The 18,238-nt window shown below is 36.2% G+C and overlaps 1 protein-coding gene across 10 annotated transcripts in view; it reads right to left on the reverse strand.

The window, feature by feature from the left end:
* The window catches only part of APC (APC regulator of WNT signaling pathway), a 150,173-nt gene that overhangs the window by 77,249 nt on the left and 54,686 nt on the right, over positions 1-18,238 (reverse strand). For all 10 annotated transcript variants that reach the window (XM_033178919.1, XM_033178920.1, XM_033178923.1 and 7 more), the window contains 2 exons: positions 8,817-8,901; positions 7,840-8,041 (listed from right to left, as the gene is read on the reverse strand). In XM_033178919.1, coding sequence (XP_033034810.1) covers positions 7,840-8,041; positions 8,817-8,901 — 287 coding nt within the window. The remainder of the gene's footprint in view (positions 1-7,839; positions 8,042-8,816; positions 8,902-18,238) is intronic.

The following is an 18,238-nucleotide window of genomic DNA, read 5'->3' on the forward strand; positions in this document are numbered from 1 at the left end:
CTTAAAACAATACTTACACTTCACTAAAGGCTTTCTTCATATTTATAGTCTAAGAAAATAATGATAGGTAAAAGGTACAGATATAACAAAACTCAAAATTAGTATAAGAATAAAAAGCATAGTAAAGGAATTAAGAAAAGCAACAATGATGCCAGAAGACAAACCTAGAATATAGGAAGCTACGACCTTGGACACTGATGTGGCTTTCAGTTTCACGGCAGTCAAAATAATAAGAAATATACTGTCATTTTGAAATAAGAGGAAGTCATGAGGGAGAAAAACTTCTTAGTTTGGAATTTTAACACCAAATGATGGTGTTCTACATAGCAATCTGTATTAAGATACTGTATACCTGAGCACTGTAAACATAAATGCACAGTAAAAGTGTTACAGGGATAAAATTCAAGAGGTAAAAAAGTATATAATCTATCTCTTTTCACGTGGCTCTTTGCCAGAGCTACCACTGTTATTAATTTTCTTATGTATATTTCTAGAGCTATTCTATAAAAATGCAAGGATATATGTGTATACTTATATGTACATTTTAAATATAAATAGTAGCATATTATTATAGTACATGTTGTCCTGCAACTTTTTTTCACTTAAAAATTGATCCTGGGGGCCAGGTGTGGGGCACATGCCTGTAATGTCAATACTTAGGGAAGCTGAGGCAGGTGGATCACTTTAGCTCAGGAGTTCAATACCAGTCTGGGCAACATGATAAAAACCCAAACCCCAAAATCCCATCTCTACAAAAAAATACAAAAACTAGCCAGGTGTGGTGGTGCACATCTGTAGTCCCAGCTACTCAGGAGGCTAAGCTGGGAGAATCACATGAGCCCAGGAGGCCGAGGCTGCAGTGAGCTGAGATCATACCACTGCATTCCAGCCTGGGCAACAGACTTCTTTCAAAAAAAAAAAAAAGTAGATCTTGCAGAACACAAATAAGGCACAGGTTGAGTATCCCTTATTCAAAATGATTGTGACTAGAAGTGTTTTTGGATTTCGGAATATTTCTATTATACTTAACAGTTGGGCATCTCAAATCCAAAAATGCTCTAATTAGTATTTCCTTTGAGCATCATGTTACTCAAAAACTTTGGGATTTTGGAGAATTTTCTATTTCCAGATTTGGGATGCTCAATCTATACTAGGTATTTTTTTTGTTAGCTGCATAATATTCCAAGAATTCCCTAGCATAAATCTATGTAGGGATACACTATAACCAACTTTTAGTTGGCAGGTACTTAGGGCGTTTCTAATCTTTTGTTATTATGAACAATGCTGCATTGAATAGTCTTATAGATATACCTCATTTCATACATGTACACGCATTTATATAAAAGAAATTCCTAGAATATATAAATTTTTAACTTACTGCCCTTGTGAGATGTTATACCAATGTATGCTACCATCATACCAATTTAAGTGTTTAATTCAACTTTTTACTTTTTCATATCTAGTTTTTTTTTAAATGGTGTATCACTGGTTTTAATTTGATTTCTCTATGAGTGAGACTAAACATTTTGTTTAAGTTTATAAACCATTTGTATTTCCTTTTCTGTGATTTTTTCTTATTTGTAGGACCTTTTCTACATTAAAAATGATAGTGCTTTGTCAGTTGTTGGGTTGCATATATATTTTCTCAATACTTGTCTTTTTAACATTGTTTACTCAGTTGACGCTTGAACATGGGTGTGAACTGCATGGGTCCACATATACATGAATTTCCTTCCACTTCATTATGATTTTCTTAATAACATTTTTTTTCTAACTTAACATAGTATGTAATACATATAACATACAAAATATTTGTTACTTGACTGTTTATGTTATCAGTAAGGCTTCCGGTCAATAGCAGGCAATCAGTAAAGTTTCTGGGGAGTCAAAAGTTATACATATATTTTTGACTGTACGGAGTGGGTGGGTAGGCCAATCCCTGAATTGTTCAAGGGTCAACTGTAACGTTTTGCCATGTAGAAAATTTTGATTTCCATGCAGTCCAATTTGTAGATATTTTCTATTATAGATTCTGGAGTTTGGTCATACAGAGAGATGTTCCCCACTCTGATACTATTACTTTAAAAGTTCTGCTTGATTATTGTTTCTTAGGAAATATGGAATGAATCTTAGTAGTGAATACAAATGTGAGTATGTGGAAGGCTCTGTTCTTGCTAAAATGTATTTTCCTTTACTGAGAAGCAACTTAAAAAATAAGAAATAAGCTTTTGTTCTTATGTGGCAACTTTAACAGTGACGGACTGATTGGGAAAGAGGGAAGCCCCTGCTAACGATGTTGCATCCCTCAGGGAAGGCAGACTAAAGACAAGCTGCTCTCTCCCTCCGATATCTGACAACAGGAACAGGAGAAAGCACTGCAGAAAGCCTGAACTTCATTCACAGCTGGGTACCACAACTCCCATAAAGATGAGATTTAATTCTATTTTTCAGTTTTTCCTAGTGAGGACCTGTAGGACCTACCAGGTCCAAGGTGGGAAAAAGAGTAAAAAAAATGGTGATGCTAATATTTCGTCCATTATTTCCTAATAAATGAACTTATGAAATAAGAGTTGGGGCCAGGCATGGTGGGTCACACCTGTAATCCCAGCACTTTGGGAGGCTGAGGCAGGTGGATCACTTGAGGTCAGGAGTTTGAGACCAGCCTGGCCAACATGGTGAAACCCTGCCTCTATTAAAAATACAAAAATAGCTTGGCGTTGTGGCAGACACTCGTAGTCCCAGCTACTCGGGAGGCTGAGGCATGAGAATCTCTTGAACCAGGGAGGCAGAGTGCTGTGAGCCAAGATCGTGCCATTGCACTCCAGCCTAGGTGACAGAGTGAGACTTTGTCTTTAAAAAAAAAAAAAAAAAAAAAAAAGAGCTGGGCGTTAAAAGTGCTTAAATTGACAGGCCAATGTCAGTGGCAGTGTTGAAGTAAGGGGGAGGTTAGGGACACTAGCGACAATCTGCTACTATAAAGTTTAAGATTAACCTGTAGTAACATGCTCTGGGGAAGCCAAGGTTATAGTGTCTTCAGCTAAAATGATAGCAAGTGATTAAATTACAGTAGTAGACCTTGTGACTTACACAACAGCAGTTCATAAGGCTCAGAACTGAAACTAAGGCTAGACTCAGAACAGGTAGGGTCATTAGGGTTTAGTGTACTAAAGGCCTATTTTGTGATTGCCAATGGCCTTCTTTAACAATGCTTTTTCACATAAATCTCATGTCTTCTTAGTCCTCTACCTTACTGGGGGTCACCTAGTAGAGCACGGCACATTTGTATTAGCATTCAATAAATATTTGTTAAATAAATTAATAGTGAACATGACAGCAACAATACCTAACATTATTGAATGCTGTATGTACTGGCCATAGTGCTAAGGACTTTAAAAAAATCTAATTTAATCCTCTTGTTATCTTTTGAGGTCGTTATTCTCATGATCACTTCACTAACTAGAAAACTGAGGTTCAAAAAGGTTATAAAGCTACAAGCTGGGTTTAAGTCCTGGCTTGACCAACTTCTAGCATTTATCTTGAGGAGTACAGATAAAGGAAGAAGACATAGAGTTAAACTATGACTTTAGGAAGGTCTAGAAAGAAAGAACAGAAAAAACTAAAGGGGAAAATCATCAAAGAAGTAATAAAACAGAAAAAAGCTGAATAAATAAATTTCCAGATGAAAAGGGTACAGTAAATATTCAGCATGATGAATGAAGAAAATACGCATACCAAAACATTCAAAAGCTCCCAAAGAGGAAAAATTGCCATCTACAAAGGAATAAGATTCAGATTGGTATCAAATTTCTCATTGGTACCTTGATAATGAAGAAAAATGAGTTTGAACCTACACTTACCTGAACTATCAATCAAGTGTGAGAGCAAAATAAGTATACTATCACACAAGCAAGAAATCAATTTATCTCTCTCCTACATAGTAAGAGTCAAGAACACCCAAATATATTAGACCTAAATGGGAAGCGTAATGACAACAATAGTATGACAGTCTTGTAGCAGGCTCAGGAAGCAAATGGTCCAAATTAGATCAGAAAAATTCATTGGCCCCAATAAAAATTTATTTATGAATACAATGAAACTAGATCCTCATATTACCATAAAGACACAAGTTTCTGCTCCCAAAAACATAAAAGAAAGACAATTAGAAACTTGAGACAAAAACCAAGAGCTATATAAGAAAGAGACAGTTCAAATAGCATCATCTTCCTTTAAGAAGCACAAAGGGTATGATATTCTATCAACGAGGAGGAAAATTAATTCTGCCATACTACTGACTCACAGTGTCCAACAGCTACAGAGTCCTAAAAAAACCTACTTATTTCACACCAACATTATGCTTAATTTACAGGAAAAAAAATGAAGACTCAAATATACATAGCAGGATGTAACTGTTAACAGTCTTAACAAAATAAAAGTAAACACAGAGTTGCCAAATCTTATACAGTGGGGGCTTCAACAGACACAGTCAGTCACAGGAAAGAACAAGAAATAGAACTTACATATATGTATGCGTATTTGTTTATGTGTTTATGTATACAAATTCAACCAAAGAATTGGTACAGAATTAAAAACTGGATGGATAATTGAGTAAATTTAACAAATCTTCATCTTTCAGAGTGGTGAGTCAGTAAGTCATGTCCAATACTAGTAATATAAGCATATTATTTAGAGTTATAGAAGTAACTACCTCATGGGAAATGAGACTGAATATAGGAAAGGAATACTGATACTTTTCACTTATGATGCTTTATAAAGCTAAGCTAGTGATACTAATGATCAGAGTTGAGAACCTTCTAACAACACTAAGCTGATACCTCTTTCTCTCCAGATACAGCAACTTTTTGTAGTGTGTAATAAAGCCTGAATTAGAAGTTGGGCCATATTTTGGGAGAAAAACGAAAACAAAAACAAGATGTCTTTTCTATAGTAACAACAGAAAAGGCTAAAGCACCTTTAAATATTTTAAAAAAGAAATGTATTTTCCACTTGGAGTTAAAAGTCAGAACACTAGCTTAAAGTTATTTACAGTGGTATTAAATAATAAATAAAACATGGAGATCATTGCATTCAAGTCTTTGAACAGAGAAATAAGCTTTTCCTAGATTTAGATGCAAAGAACTCCGGAAGACTGGCAAGAAATAATGTCAAGACAGAAAATAAGAACATTTTTATTACAAGTATTCCTTACCACTTACAGCTGCATTTGTTAGGTTTACTAGTATTTGCAGTAAAACCTATTTCAAAAATTAATATTTTTCTCTGAAACTCCCTCTCTCTGCTAATAAAATTAGGACTTTGCTTACATAAAGCAAAGTAAGGAAAAGAAAGCAAGTAAGGAAAGGTTGGTATGCATGCCCTTTGCCTCTTAACAGAGCTCAAAGGGGAAAAAGAGATGGAAGATCATGGACCCTAGTTCACTCCTTATTTTTCAGGATGGTGTTTCAATAGTCTAGGATCAATGTATGAAACAGAGACTTATGTAAACTTAAGAAATAAAAGACAGTGTAACATCATTTCTGGTCCAGATAATTATCCCTATTTTCATAAATGGGCACATATGAAACTGGACAGAAAGTAATAAAAGGTCTTCTGCCTCTCTGTGAGATATGCTGGGCATTTCCTATATACTAATATTCAATTATCACAACAATGCCACAAAGCAGAACCATATCTTTATCTTACAGAAGAAAATGGCACAAAAATTTAATGACTTGACCAAGGTCACAGAGATAATATGAAGGTTTTATATATTTTACCATTTTCTGAATGTCTAATAGAACTTTTAGAAATACAAAGATAATAAAGATATTTCCTAATATGTGCATTAAGGAATCTTTTAGGGGACATAAAACATTTGACGAAGTTCCTGATAATGATCTATAGTCTGGTATCTGCAGTGAGATAATGTTAACTTTAGAAAGAGAAGAATTAATACACTAGCTGTGAAAAATCAGAACTCATTCCATATGGCAAGCAATTTTTTTTCAGGTATTAAAACTTATACATTAAGAAGAGTTTTGTTGGCCAGGCACAGTGGCTCATGCCTGTAATCCCAAAACTTTGGGAGGCCAAGGCAGACAGATCCCCTGAGGTCAGGAGTTCAAGACCAGCCTGGCCAACATGGTGAAACCCCGTCTCTACTAAAATTACAAAAATTAGCCGGATACGGTGGGATGTGCCTGTAATTCCAGCTACCCGAGCTGGATACGGTGGGGTGTGCCTGTAATTCCAGCTACCAGGGAGGCTGAGGCATGAGAATTGCTTGAACCCAGGAGGTGGAGGTTGCAGTGAGCCAAGATTGCGCCACTGCACTCTAGCTTGGGCGACAGAGCAGGACTGTCTCAAAAAAAAAAAAAAAAAGTTTTGTTGATCCCACAGAAGTAAAAAGTAAATACTAGAGGTTAGGAAACACAGAGGGAAAGAAGAGAAAAAGAGAGATTTGTTAAAGAATATAAAATTGCAGCTAGATAGGAGGAATAAGTTCTAGTGTTCTATACTACTGTAAAATGAGCATAGTTAACAATATTACATAGCTGCAAATAGCTAGATGGTAGATAGTGAATGTTCTCAACACAAAGAAATGATAAATGTCTGAGATGACAGATATGCTAATCTGATCGCAATAAATTATATGTGTAGAAACATCACTATGTACCCCATGAAATGTACAATTATTATTTATAAATTTAAAAAAATAAAAAAGACATATTTCATTTGTAGCCACTTGTAGTGGGCCTTCCATAATGAAAAGAGTCATCTTTTACTGAATCTAGTAGTTACTGAATATACTTCAATAGATAATCAGAAAATCAATAAAAAATCAGTTACTACCTTTTTTTTTTTTTTTAAGTAGAGACAAAGTCTTGGCCAAGCGTAGTGACTCATGCCTGTAATCCAAGCACTTTGAAAGGCCGAGGCTGGCGGTGGGAGAATCACCTGAGGTCATGAGTTTGAGACTAGCCTGACCAACATGGTGAAACACTGTCTCTACTCAAAATACAAAATTAGCCAGGCGTGGTGGCACATGCCTGCAATCCCAGCTACTTGGGAGGCTGAGGCAGAAGAATCGTTTGAACCTGGGAGGCAGAGGTTGCAGTGAGCCGAGATTGCATCATTGCACTCCAGCCTGGGCAACAAAAGTGAAACTCCATCGCAAAAAAAAAAAAAAAAATGAGAGAGTCCTACTATGTCATCCAGGCTGGTCCTGAACTCCTGGCCTCAAGTAGTCCTACCGCCTCAGCCTCCAGAGTAGCTGGGATTACAGGTGTGGGCCAAAGTATCTGGCAAGTTATTTTAACTACATATAAATATTATAATTATGTGTATTACTCAATGTACAGAGTAGTCAAAGTATTTAAGTGACAACCAGCCTGGCCAACATGAAGAAACTCCATCTCTACCAAAAATACAAAAATTAGCCAGGCCTGGTGGTAGGCATCTATAGTTCCAGCTACTTGGGTGGCTGAGGCACGAGAACTGCTTGAACCCAGAAGGTGGAGGTTGCAGTGAGCCAAGATCATGCCACTATACTCCAGCCTGGGAGACACAGTGACACCCTGTCTCAAAATAAACCCCAATAAACAAACAAAAAAACAAAGTATTTAAGTGACAAAATAGGTCTTCGGAATCCCAGGAAACGGCCTTGTTTATATTTTTAGATTTAATATAAGTGCAATCAATAACATGCTATCTTTGAGTTTAAAAATGCAAAATGCTCTAAGTGTTGGCTATCACCTACCATAAATTCACAATTTACATATTATATTACAAAATATAAACTGCAGTGTACAAGGCAATGTTTACTATATGAAGAAAAGTTACCTCTCTTTCTCAAGTTCTTCTAAATATCCAATACTTTCTCTGCTTCCATTTACAAACCCTCTTCTTGGAAATGAACCCATGGGAACAGGACTGCACTCTCCAGAACGGCTTGATACAGATCCTTCCCGGCTTCCATAAGAACGGAGGGACATTTTTGACCGTAGTTTTACTCCAGGGAAATTACTGCTATCTAAGTTAAGCTCTAAATAAAATAGAGACAAGTTTTTACACAACAATTGTTTTAGTGGTCTAAAATATTCTTAATGTTATTATACTATTTTAAAGTGAAATATTAGGTTTACATTTTAGCCACAAATATACATGACTGAAAAAAAATTATTTAGGACTTTCCCTGCAAAGTCCACTTGGGTCAGGGTAAAAATAAGGAGTGTGTTAAAGGAAAATTAGATAAAATGTACTTCCTTAGACTTCCTCTAAATAATATTTTGGAATTCAAAAGTAATTTCTCTGTCTGGCTTCAATTATTATCAAGCACTTTCTCTGTTCTGACATTAGAATTTTCAAGCAACAAAATGAGAAAAATATCCTTTTAAATCTGCTCAAAACGACTTATCAACTTACATATATGAAAAGGTTAAAGTATTTCTATCCTGAATGAAGAAGACAATACTTCTTCCAATGAGACAGTGGGCTCAAGTGTATGGCATATAGAATACTAAAGTTCTATTTATGACTGGCAGAATAGCAACAAGCTTTAAAAAGAGCTGAAAATTATTTAAGGAAGAGATTTAAAATAGCTAATTCAAAGCCAATTAAATGTTTAACTGAAGAAATGACACACAAACACATTTTTTATTTATTTGTACTTTTAACAATTACATCCTGACGGTAAGGCTAATACACCAAGAAAACTGATACCAAAACCCAAAACGAGAGAAGCAATACTTGGATCTACACATCTAAAGATGACAATTTGAGCTTAAAAAAATATTTTAAAACATCTTTTTAAAATCTACCTTTAAGACGCTCTAATAAATCAATCTGTCCAGAAGAAGCCATAGCTTCATCTTCAATACTTCCTTGTAGTTGTTTAAGTACTTCCTGTTAAAAAGAACACAATGTATTAACATGAAATTCTAAATAACTTCAAGACATGATTCTGTATTTCTTGACATTTAAGTATGCTGAGAAAAAAATTCAGATCACTCTGAAAACATGTACCTTATATATATTACCTATTATTCATTATTAATAAATAAATCATGGCCAAATAATAATAGTGATATTTTGTGATAATGGTGATTATGGGGAGTCTCCATGCAAAGTATTACAAACACACGTAAGATACATTCATTATTTCTAACTTAAAAAAAAAACCAACGATGCAAATCATTCTCATTTTTAAGATAAAACAAGTGATACCCAGAGACTTGCTCAAGTTACAAAAGCTACTTATGTGTTTAGAACCATGTCTCTTAAGTGTGGACCAACATGACCATACAAAACACCAAATTAACACAATCTATTTAACAACTTCAACATTCAAGTTTTTATATACCACGTTTAAGTATATTCTGCTAGTATACTAATTTATAATTAGCATATATTCAAATAACTGTATGTTCACTCTTGACTTTTGATGCTTTTCTTCTTTCCCATGTAAACCCTTTCTTGATAATTTTTTCTCCAAGAATGTTAGAAACTTTCATTTTCTACCAGTTTTTCTGCCATTACATTTGTGAACTTTGGCTCTTATTGCATGCTACTTAATAATAATTTATATTATTTTCCATTTACTGAGGCATTCCATTCTAGCGCCTAGCATAGTTCTTTGGCCAATCAGGTTTCCCGAATGCAAGACAAAATATTTGAACACTTGCAACTTTGTAACGAAATGGAGTGTTCCCATATAAGAAAAGTAATCTGTAAATACATTAAAAGGAAAACCTATCGAAAAGTTAGTGAATGGAGCAAAGACAGTTTCACTGATTTATCTTGACAGTGACATTGTAAGCATTCATGGTGGCTCATGCCTGTAACCCCAACACTTTGGGAAGCTAAGGCAGGAGGGTCACTTGAGTCAAGGAGTTTGAGACCAGCCTGGACAACACAGCAAGACTCTGTCCTTAAAAAATTAAAAACAAAAAAACAAAAAACAAACAAACAAAAAAACTCATAAGTGGTGGTATGTGCCTGTAGTCCCAGCTACTTGGGAAGCTGAGCCAGCAGGATCACTTGAGCCCAGAAGTTTGAGGCTGCAGTGAGCCACAGTCTCACCACTGCACTCCATCCTGGGTGACAGAGTAAGATCCCAGCTAAAAAACAAAAAGAAATCGCCCCCAAACCCTAGAATTTCCTATGTTAATAAATAGCCTTAGTATCTGACCTTCAAATAATAGACCATGTTGGAGTCTGAAAGGCTTGGGTAAGTAGATGTGGGGGCATGAAGGTGACTGTATTATTTTCAAAATATTCCAGAGTGTTTTACATTTGTGGAATAGAAAACAAATTTGCACAGGGATAACTTCCTTTACTGAATGTGAGTACGCCCACCAAAATGTCTACTATAAACTTCAGGGCACCATCTCTCACTTAAGAACTCTCACTGGAGACTACTGTGATTTTTCCAGGATTTCAATTCTCTTTCTATCCACTGCTACTGTTTTAGTCCTTCCATAATCCTTTTAATCTTATCCCTATTTCTCAGGCTTCCGGTCTCACAATTCAACAACTACCCTTGAGCAGTTAATTTCCAATGACATGTCTTGAATCCTAACCTTACTTGCAAACTTCAGATTCACTTTTCCAACCAACTGATGGACGCTTTACATCTGCATGATAGGCACTATACATCTAAATGTCCAGAACTGAACTGGCCTTTTGTCCCAATAAAGCCTGTTCTTTGCCTTGTATTCTCTCAGTTAAATGGCATTAGCCTTTTCTTTCTCCTCCAGCCTAAATCCTTAGCACCTCCTCCTTCACATCCCCAGTTATGGAATTCCGGTGATTCTACCTCTAATCTCTCTCTTAGAGCTATCTCTTTCATATTCTTACTGTCGCTAACTTGTTATTAACCCTACCTAAACTATGAAAATAATTTCCTAAGTGGCTCAATCTTGCACAGAGCTGTCAGAGTAACCTTTTTAAAGCACAGCTTTGATCAAGTCTCTAAGATTCTTCTCCAAAGCCTACAGCAGTGGTTCTCAAGCGTCACCATGGATCAGAATCACCTGAAGACCTTGTTGAACCATAGATTGTTGATTCAGTAAGCCTGGGGTAGAGGTTGAAAATCTGCATTTTGAACAAGTTTTCAGGTGATGCTGATGCTGAAAACAGACTCATTAAGATGTTAACAGTGTTTTTCTATGAAGACTGAAATTACAAGCAATTTCTCTTTTACTTGTTGTGTCATACTTTTTAAACAATATGTATAACAAAAAGTCCTACTTGTTTTTAGAGAAGTTACAAAGATTTAAAAGTTTAAAAATCACAATAAAAAATCCTTGGTACATCATTGGACATACATCTAATTTTTTCAAAACGAATGCTACATTAATGGTTTTTTAAAAAAGAAATAATAAAGAAAAAATTAAAATATTAAAAAAAATGAAAAAGCCATATAAATTCAGATGTCCAACAATAAGTATTAAATAGGCCATAGCATTTTTTAGCTGTACATACAATGGAACACTATGCAACTGTAAAAAAAATTAATCTGATGTAAGATGACAATAAATTTGAGCCCAGAAGTTTGAGGCTGCAGTGAGCCACAGTCTCACCACTGCACTCCATCCTGGGTGACAGAGTAAGATCCCAGCTAAAAAAAAATTATGCTGCAAAATATGATGTCATGAAATGCAAGTTTGCATAAATGTATAGAGAAAAGAATATATATACTATCAAAGGTTACTTTTACCTCTGGTGATGGGATTTAAATTTTTTTAAAAAATAGGTGATTTTGATTATTTCTTTTTGTCCACATTTCCTAATTTAATAAAAAAGTGAATATACTCAACTTGTAATAAAATTCTATTTTTAAAAATTTCTGTCCACATTGTTAGAAATCTATTGACAGCTATAAGCATACAGGTAAATAAGATTTAAGGTTAAACAATTTTTAAAAGGATTCTCAAAGTAGTCACCTTGGAAAGCTACTAATTTACTCCAATGATGTGTTACTTACATTATTTCTGTAAGTGCTTTGAGTTATGAACCTCATCAACAAAATCTGTATATATTTACAGTCACATCCAGTTACTTTGCCTTAAGACGATATCATCCAATATGACCTACATTACTTACTAGTTTGCCGTGAATAGTTTATAGCTATTCCACAATAAAAATTGACCTCAAGTAATTTTTTTCCTGTTTTATTGAGGCACAACATACATATGAAAAATACATTAATCCTAGATTTTCACACCCATGTAATCACTATGTAGGTGAAGATACAGAACATTTCTAGCACCCCAGAGGGTTCCCTCAAGTTCCCTTTACCAATTTTCATTTCCTACAGGTAACCACTATTCTGGCTTCTTTATCAGAAGAGTTTGGCACCTTCTTGACCTTCATATAAATGGAATCATACAGTATATAAGTCTCTTGTGTCTCACGTTTTTTGTTCAACATAGTATCTGTGAAATCTGTCCATACTGTTGCTTTATCAGTTCATTATTTTTAAATGTTGTGTAGTATGTAGTAGTCCACTGTATAAATACAGCCCAATGTATCTATCCTTTCTCCTCTTTAATGGGGCATTTGGGCTGTTACCAGTCTGGAGGCTATTAATTTAAACATCAGTCATTTGAGTAGGAGTGAAATAGTCTTTGCATTTCCCTGATGACAAATGATGCTGAATCCCTTTTCATGGACTTATTTGCCATTTATCTTTCTTTCTGAATTGTCTTTTCAGGTCCCTGGGTCACATTTTAAAAACTGGATTGTCTTTTTGTTACTGGTTTGTGGGAATTATTTATATATTCTGAAGGAATTATTTATATATTCTGAACTGAGCCTTTGGTCAGATACATGTGTTGCAAATATTTTCTCCTCTATGGCTTACTTTTTCATTTTCTTAATAAAGTCTTCTGAAAAGCATAGGTTTTTAATTTTGATGAAGTTTATCTTATACATTTTTATGTTTAGTCTTTTGTGTGTCCTAAGAAATTCTGCCCACCCAAGGCCACAGAGATAAGATTATCCTATGTTTTCTTCTAGAAGCACACTGAAGTCTTTCGACGAACAAAAGTTTAGTTTTAATGTAGTCTATCAAATTTATTTCTATGTATGGTGCTTTGGCATTCTGTTTAAGAAATCTTTGCCTACTCCCAGGATAGGAAGCTATTACCTATGTTTTCTTCTAGAAGCCACTGTTTTGTCTTTTTTGTTTGTTTTTTCCATTTTTTTCCTCTGTGCTTCAGTTTGAATATTTTCTACTGACTTTTTTCTAGTTCACTAATTCTGTCTTCTCACTAGTTCACTAATTCACTGTTCAGCCTGCTGTTAAGCCCATCCAATGTTAATTTCAAATATATTTTTCAGTTCTAGACTATCCATTTGATTCCTTTTAATTATAGACTCCAATTCTCTGTCAAAATTTTCTATCTGTTCATTCTTTTTTTCAAGACATTTATAATATTTACGTTAAAATCCTTGACTATTAACTGCAACATCTGGATCAGCCGAATTTGCTCCTATTACCTATTTGTTCTCTTGATTATCAGTAATCTTCCAGTTTCTCTGCATTTCATATAACATTTGACTATATGCCAACTGTGTATATAAGAAAAAAAGAGACTTAAGATGATTGACAGTATTTTTCCCCTAGAGAGTTTGCCTTTTCCATTGTTGGGGTCTGATCTCCTCAATCCAATTAGCAACTAAAAATGGATTGGGACCCTCTGGGTGCAGTGGCTCACGCCTGTAATCCCAGCACTTTGGGAGGCTGAGGCGGGTGGATCACGAGGTCAGGAGATCAAGACCATCCTGGCTAACACGGTGAAACCCCATCTCTACTAAAAATACAAAAAATTACCCAGGCATGGTGGCAGGAGCCTGATGTCCCAGCTACTTGGGAGGCTGAGGCAGGAGAATGGCGTGAACCCGGGAGGCGGAGCTTGCAGTGAGCCAAGATTGCGCCACTGCACTCCAGACTGGGTGACAGAGCGAGACTCCATCTTGGAAAAAAAAAAAAGGAAAAAAAATGGATTGGGACCTAGTTGCAACTTTAAGTTCACAACTGGTTTGGGTTTCCCAGTTCCTTGAGTGTGTCCCTCTATATTCAGATAGGAAATATGAAAGGTCTCCATCTCCTCAGCAGTTAACTTCTTACCCTACACAGTATCAAAATCTGACATTTATCTTGAATGGAAAACCAGTCATGTTTGATATACTAGGTAGGTCTTCCTCTAATAGGTCTTTCCTAAGCATTGCAGGAATATGGGATATTTCACTTTGCCTTTCCAGCTCAGCCTTATTCTCTGGTAGCACTTATCTCTCTAGCCTTAAATGTTCTATCTCTTGGAGGTTGTAAACTCAGGTCTTTAATCTCCTGCTCTACAAAATTCAAAATCTGGCAAATGACTTGAGGAGACCTGTGGTGTGACAGTAACATGTCTCTCCCTCTAGCAGGACTTCGCCTGCTAACATTCTGCCTTTCTAGTCTATCCTAAGTCTCCTGCACTACAAGACTTGGCCAATATCACATGGTAAAAATGAGCCATGCATTTAGAGCTCTTCTAAATGCTAATATCTCTACATCTGCCCTCATGTTTGTCGAGGCTGCCAACAATTTCATTTTCTTTTTCTTTCATACCTGCAGAAAGGCCTTAAGAGGTTCTTTCTCCCAGTGAGGTCCTTCTGCTTGTGCCAATGATGAATCTCAATCTGTACCCAGAATAAATATCCCCCGGGAAGAATTACCAGTAATCTCAGCTTATCTAAAAAGGGTTCTTTCCTCTTAGGAATTATAGTTAATACAGAGCTTGATGGTTCCACAGTCCTCCAATGTCCTTAAAATTATGATTTTTGTATTTTATCCAGTGTTTTCTAGTTTTTGAGTGGGACATATTGCTTGGGGGCTGCATACTGCATACAACCTAGAAGAGGCCCTTAATTTTGAAGAGTTTTTTTTTTTTTGAGACGGTGTCTCGCTGTGTCCCCCAGGCTGGAGTGCAGTGGCGCGATCTCCGCTCACTGCAAGCTCCGCCTCCCGGGTTCCCGCCATTCTCCCGCCTCAGCCTCCGAGTAGCTGGGACTACAGGCGCCCGCCACCGCGCCCGGCTAGTTTTTTTTGTATTTTTAGTAGAGACGGGGTTTCACCGTGTTAGCCAAGAGGGTCTCGATCTCCTGACCTCGTGATCCGCCCGTCTCGGCCTCCCAAAGTGCTGGGATTACAGGCTTGAGACACCGCGCCCGGCCATTTTGAAGAGTTTTTAAAAGAAAATGGAATACAATTGCAAAGCAGTTCCAAAAAAAAAGTTTCAAAAAGTTCTCTGAGAAACGGCAGCTTTTAAATACATATGTAATTTTGAAGGAGAGAATATTCATTTGTATTTTAAAATTCTGGAAGCTCAGTTTTAAAAGATTAATTACATTATATAATCACATATAATATTGTCTTAAAAGAATTTTAACATTTTAGAAACATTAGAAACTTATTCATTAGGCTGGGCACGGTGGCTCACGTCTGTAATCCCAGCACTTTGGGAGGCCGAGGCAGGTGGATCACGAGGTCAAGAAATTGAGACTATCCTGGCTAACATGGTGAAACTCCATCTCTACTAAAAATACAAAAATTAGCTGGCGTGGTGGTGTGCACCTGTAGTCCCAGCTACTAGGGAGGCTGAGGCAGGAGATTAGCTTGAACCCGGGAGGCGGAGGTTGCAGAGCGTCAAGATCGTGCCACTGCACTCCAGCCTGGTGACAGAGCATGACTCGGTCTCAAAAAAAAAAAAAAAAAAAAAAAAAAAAAAGAAAGAAAAAAGAAAGAAAATTATTCATTAGAGATGAAATGTGCTGTGGTTATACCAGTGATAGTTATCTATGAGCAACGCTGTCATTTCAGGGAGGCTGCTACTTGACCCACTTAAATTTATTTCAGTATATCATAGTTAAAGATGCTTTTCGTTACCAGATACAAGTACACTTGATAATGACATCTTCAAAATACATTCTGAAATGCTGATCTCAATTTTTTTTTCTTACTTTCTGAAAATATGTACTTTGCATGTATATTGTTTTACAGTTTATAGACCAATTTATAAATATTAAATTTTGTCAAACTACAACAAAGAACAAAATTGATTAATAATTTGCCTATAGATAATTCTTCCTACACCATGCCACCTTTCAGCTTTTTATCTCTATAATGCCATCTTTACCTTGTTACTATGCTCAGCATTTTAAAGTCAACTAAACAGCTCTAGGTAGGCTGGGCATGGTGGCTCACGCCTATAACTCCAGTACTTTGAGAGGCCGAGGCGGGTGGATCACCTGAGGTCAGGAGTTTGAGACCAGCCAGGCCAACACGGCAAAACTCTGCCTCTACTAAAATACAAAAATTAGCCGGGCATGGTGGCAGGCACCTGTAATCCCAGCTACTCCTGGGGCTGAGGCAGGAGAATCGCTTGAGCCCAGGAGGTGGAGGCTGCAGTGAGCTGAAATTGTGCCACTGCACTCCAGCCTGGGTGACAAGAACAAAACTCCATCTAAAAAAAGTTGGGGGGAGGGCTCTAGCCCTGGAGTAAAAACTAAACCACAAAACTTTTTTTAAGATTAGCTGCAATTCTGCATTTATCCGATTTCATATCATCTAAATTCCATGTAATCTCTATTTTATTTTCATTACAAAAAATTTCAAACATATACCTATGTGCGCAAAAATTATAACAAACCCCCATGTACCTTCATACCCCACATCAACAATTATCAATTCATGGTCAGTTGCGTCTCATCTACACCCATATCCACTTCCTCTATTTCTACTCCTCTGCACCACACTAATTTTGAAAATAAAGCTCAGGCATCATACAACTTCTTTGTAAATATTTCAATATGTATATTTAAACAAGGATTCTTTCTAAACACAAACACAATAATATCACTATACTTAAAAATAAATATTTCCTTAATTAGAGTGTTCACATTTCCCTAACCCTTAAACACTTATTTCCCTGGCTGCTACAAAGACACATGTAATCAAATAGCAAAGCAGTGTCCTCTTTTGCCACTAGATGGTACTACTGCATAAATTTTAGACTTTAAGTAATCCGGTGGAGGAGACACACTTTTTGCTGTTTTTTTGTTTTGTTTTGTTCTGTTGTTTTCTTTTTTTCAGACAGGATCTGGCTCTTTTGCCCAGGCTGGAGTACAATCCTCATACCTCAGCCTTCCAAGTAGCTGGGACCACAGATGTGCTCCACACCTGGCTAATTTTTGTATTTTTTTGTAGAAACAGAGTCTTGCCATGTTGCCCAGGCTGGCCTCAAATTCCTGAGCTCAAACAATCCTCCTGCTTGGCCTCCAAAAGTACTAGGATTACAGGTGTGAGCCACGATGCCCAGCCTCCTTTTGCTTTCTTTGGAGGTAAAGAGATTAATGACCAGGAAACATGATTCGAGTTTATATGTTTATAGGTTATATGTTTCACAGCATAAAACCTTAAAAACAGATATAATTTCATTATAGGGCTGCAATTGTTATGGTACCCCATGTCCAATTCTAAGGAAATATGTTAATGGATTCACAAGATGTCTGTTGAAGTACATGCTGAGTAAAATAAATTTATGGTTGGTTTCAGGTATATCTGAAGTGCTACTATTCCTGATGTATATAGGCTGAGCATTCTAAATCCGAAAATTTGAAGTCTGAAATGCTCCAAAGTCTTGAGCTTTCTGAGCACCAACATGACACTCAAAGGAAATGCTCAATGGAGCATTTCAGATTTTGGATTTTTGAATTAGGGATGCTCACAAAGTATAATACAAATATTTCAAAATCTGAAAAAATACAAAATCCAAAACACTTCTGGTCTGAAGCAATTTTGAGTAAGGGATACTCAACTTGTAGTATACCACACATATAAATGATCAACTAGATATTCCATTGTAGAAATTTGAGGGTGTGACTTCTATTGTCACTTTGAAAGACATTCCACTTCAGTGTGGCGATGGATCTAAGCATAAGTTACATTGTCTTTCAAATATGAGTTTTGAATTTGCTCAAGGAATTAAACAGAAACTTTAAAAAAGAGATATCAGAGTTCCATACAAAACAGACATGTACTATCTAAATAGGCATGCCAGGAGGCGTTCTCTGCAAAATATACCATATTAAAGTAGATGAAAGAATATTTTAATTCTGTATTTCAAAACTTTTAAAAATACATGCCAAGTATAACGATTTGAAATGTAATGTGTTGATCAATGTTAAAATACCA

The sequence above is a fragment of the Trachypithecus francoisi genome, unplaced genomic scaffold (genome assembly GCF_009764315.1).
Source record: "Trachypithecus francoisi isolate TF-2019V2 unplaced genomic scaffold, Tfra_2.0 Lachesis_group2, whole genome shotgun sequence".
Lineage (NCBI taxonomy): Eukaryota > Metazoa > Chordata > Mammalia > Primates > Cercopithecidae > Trachypithecus > Trachypithecus francoisi.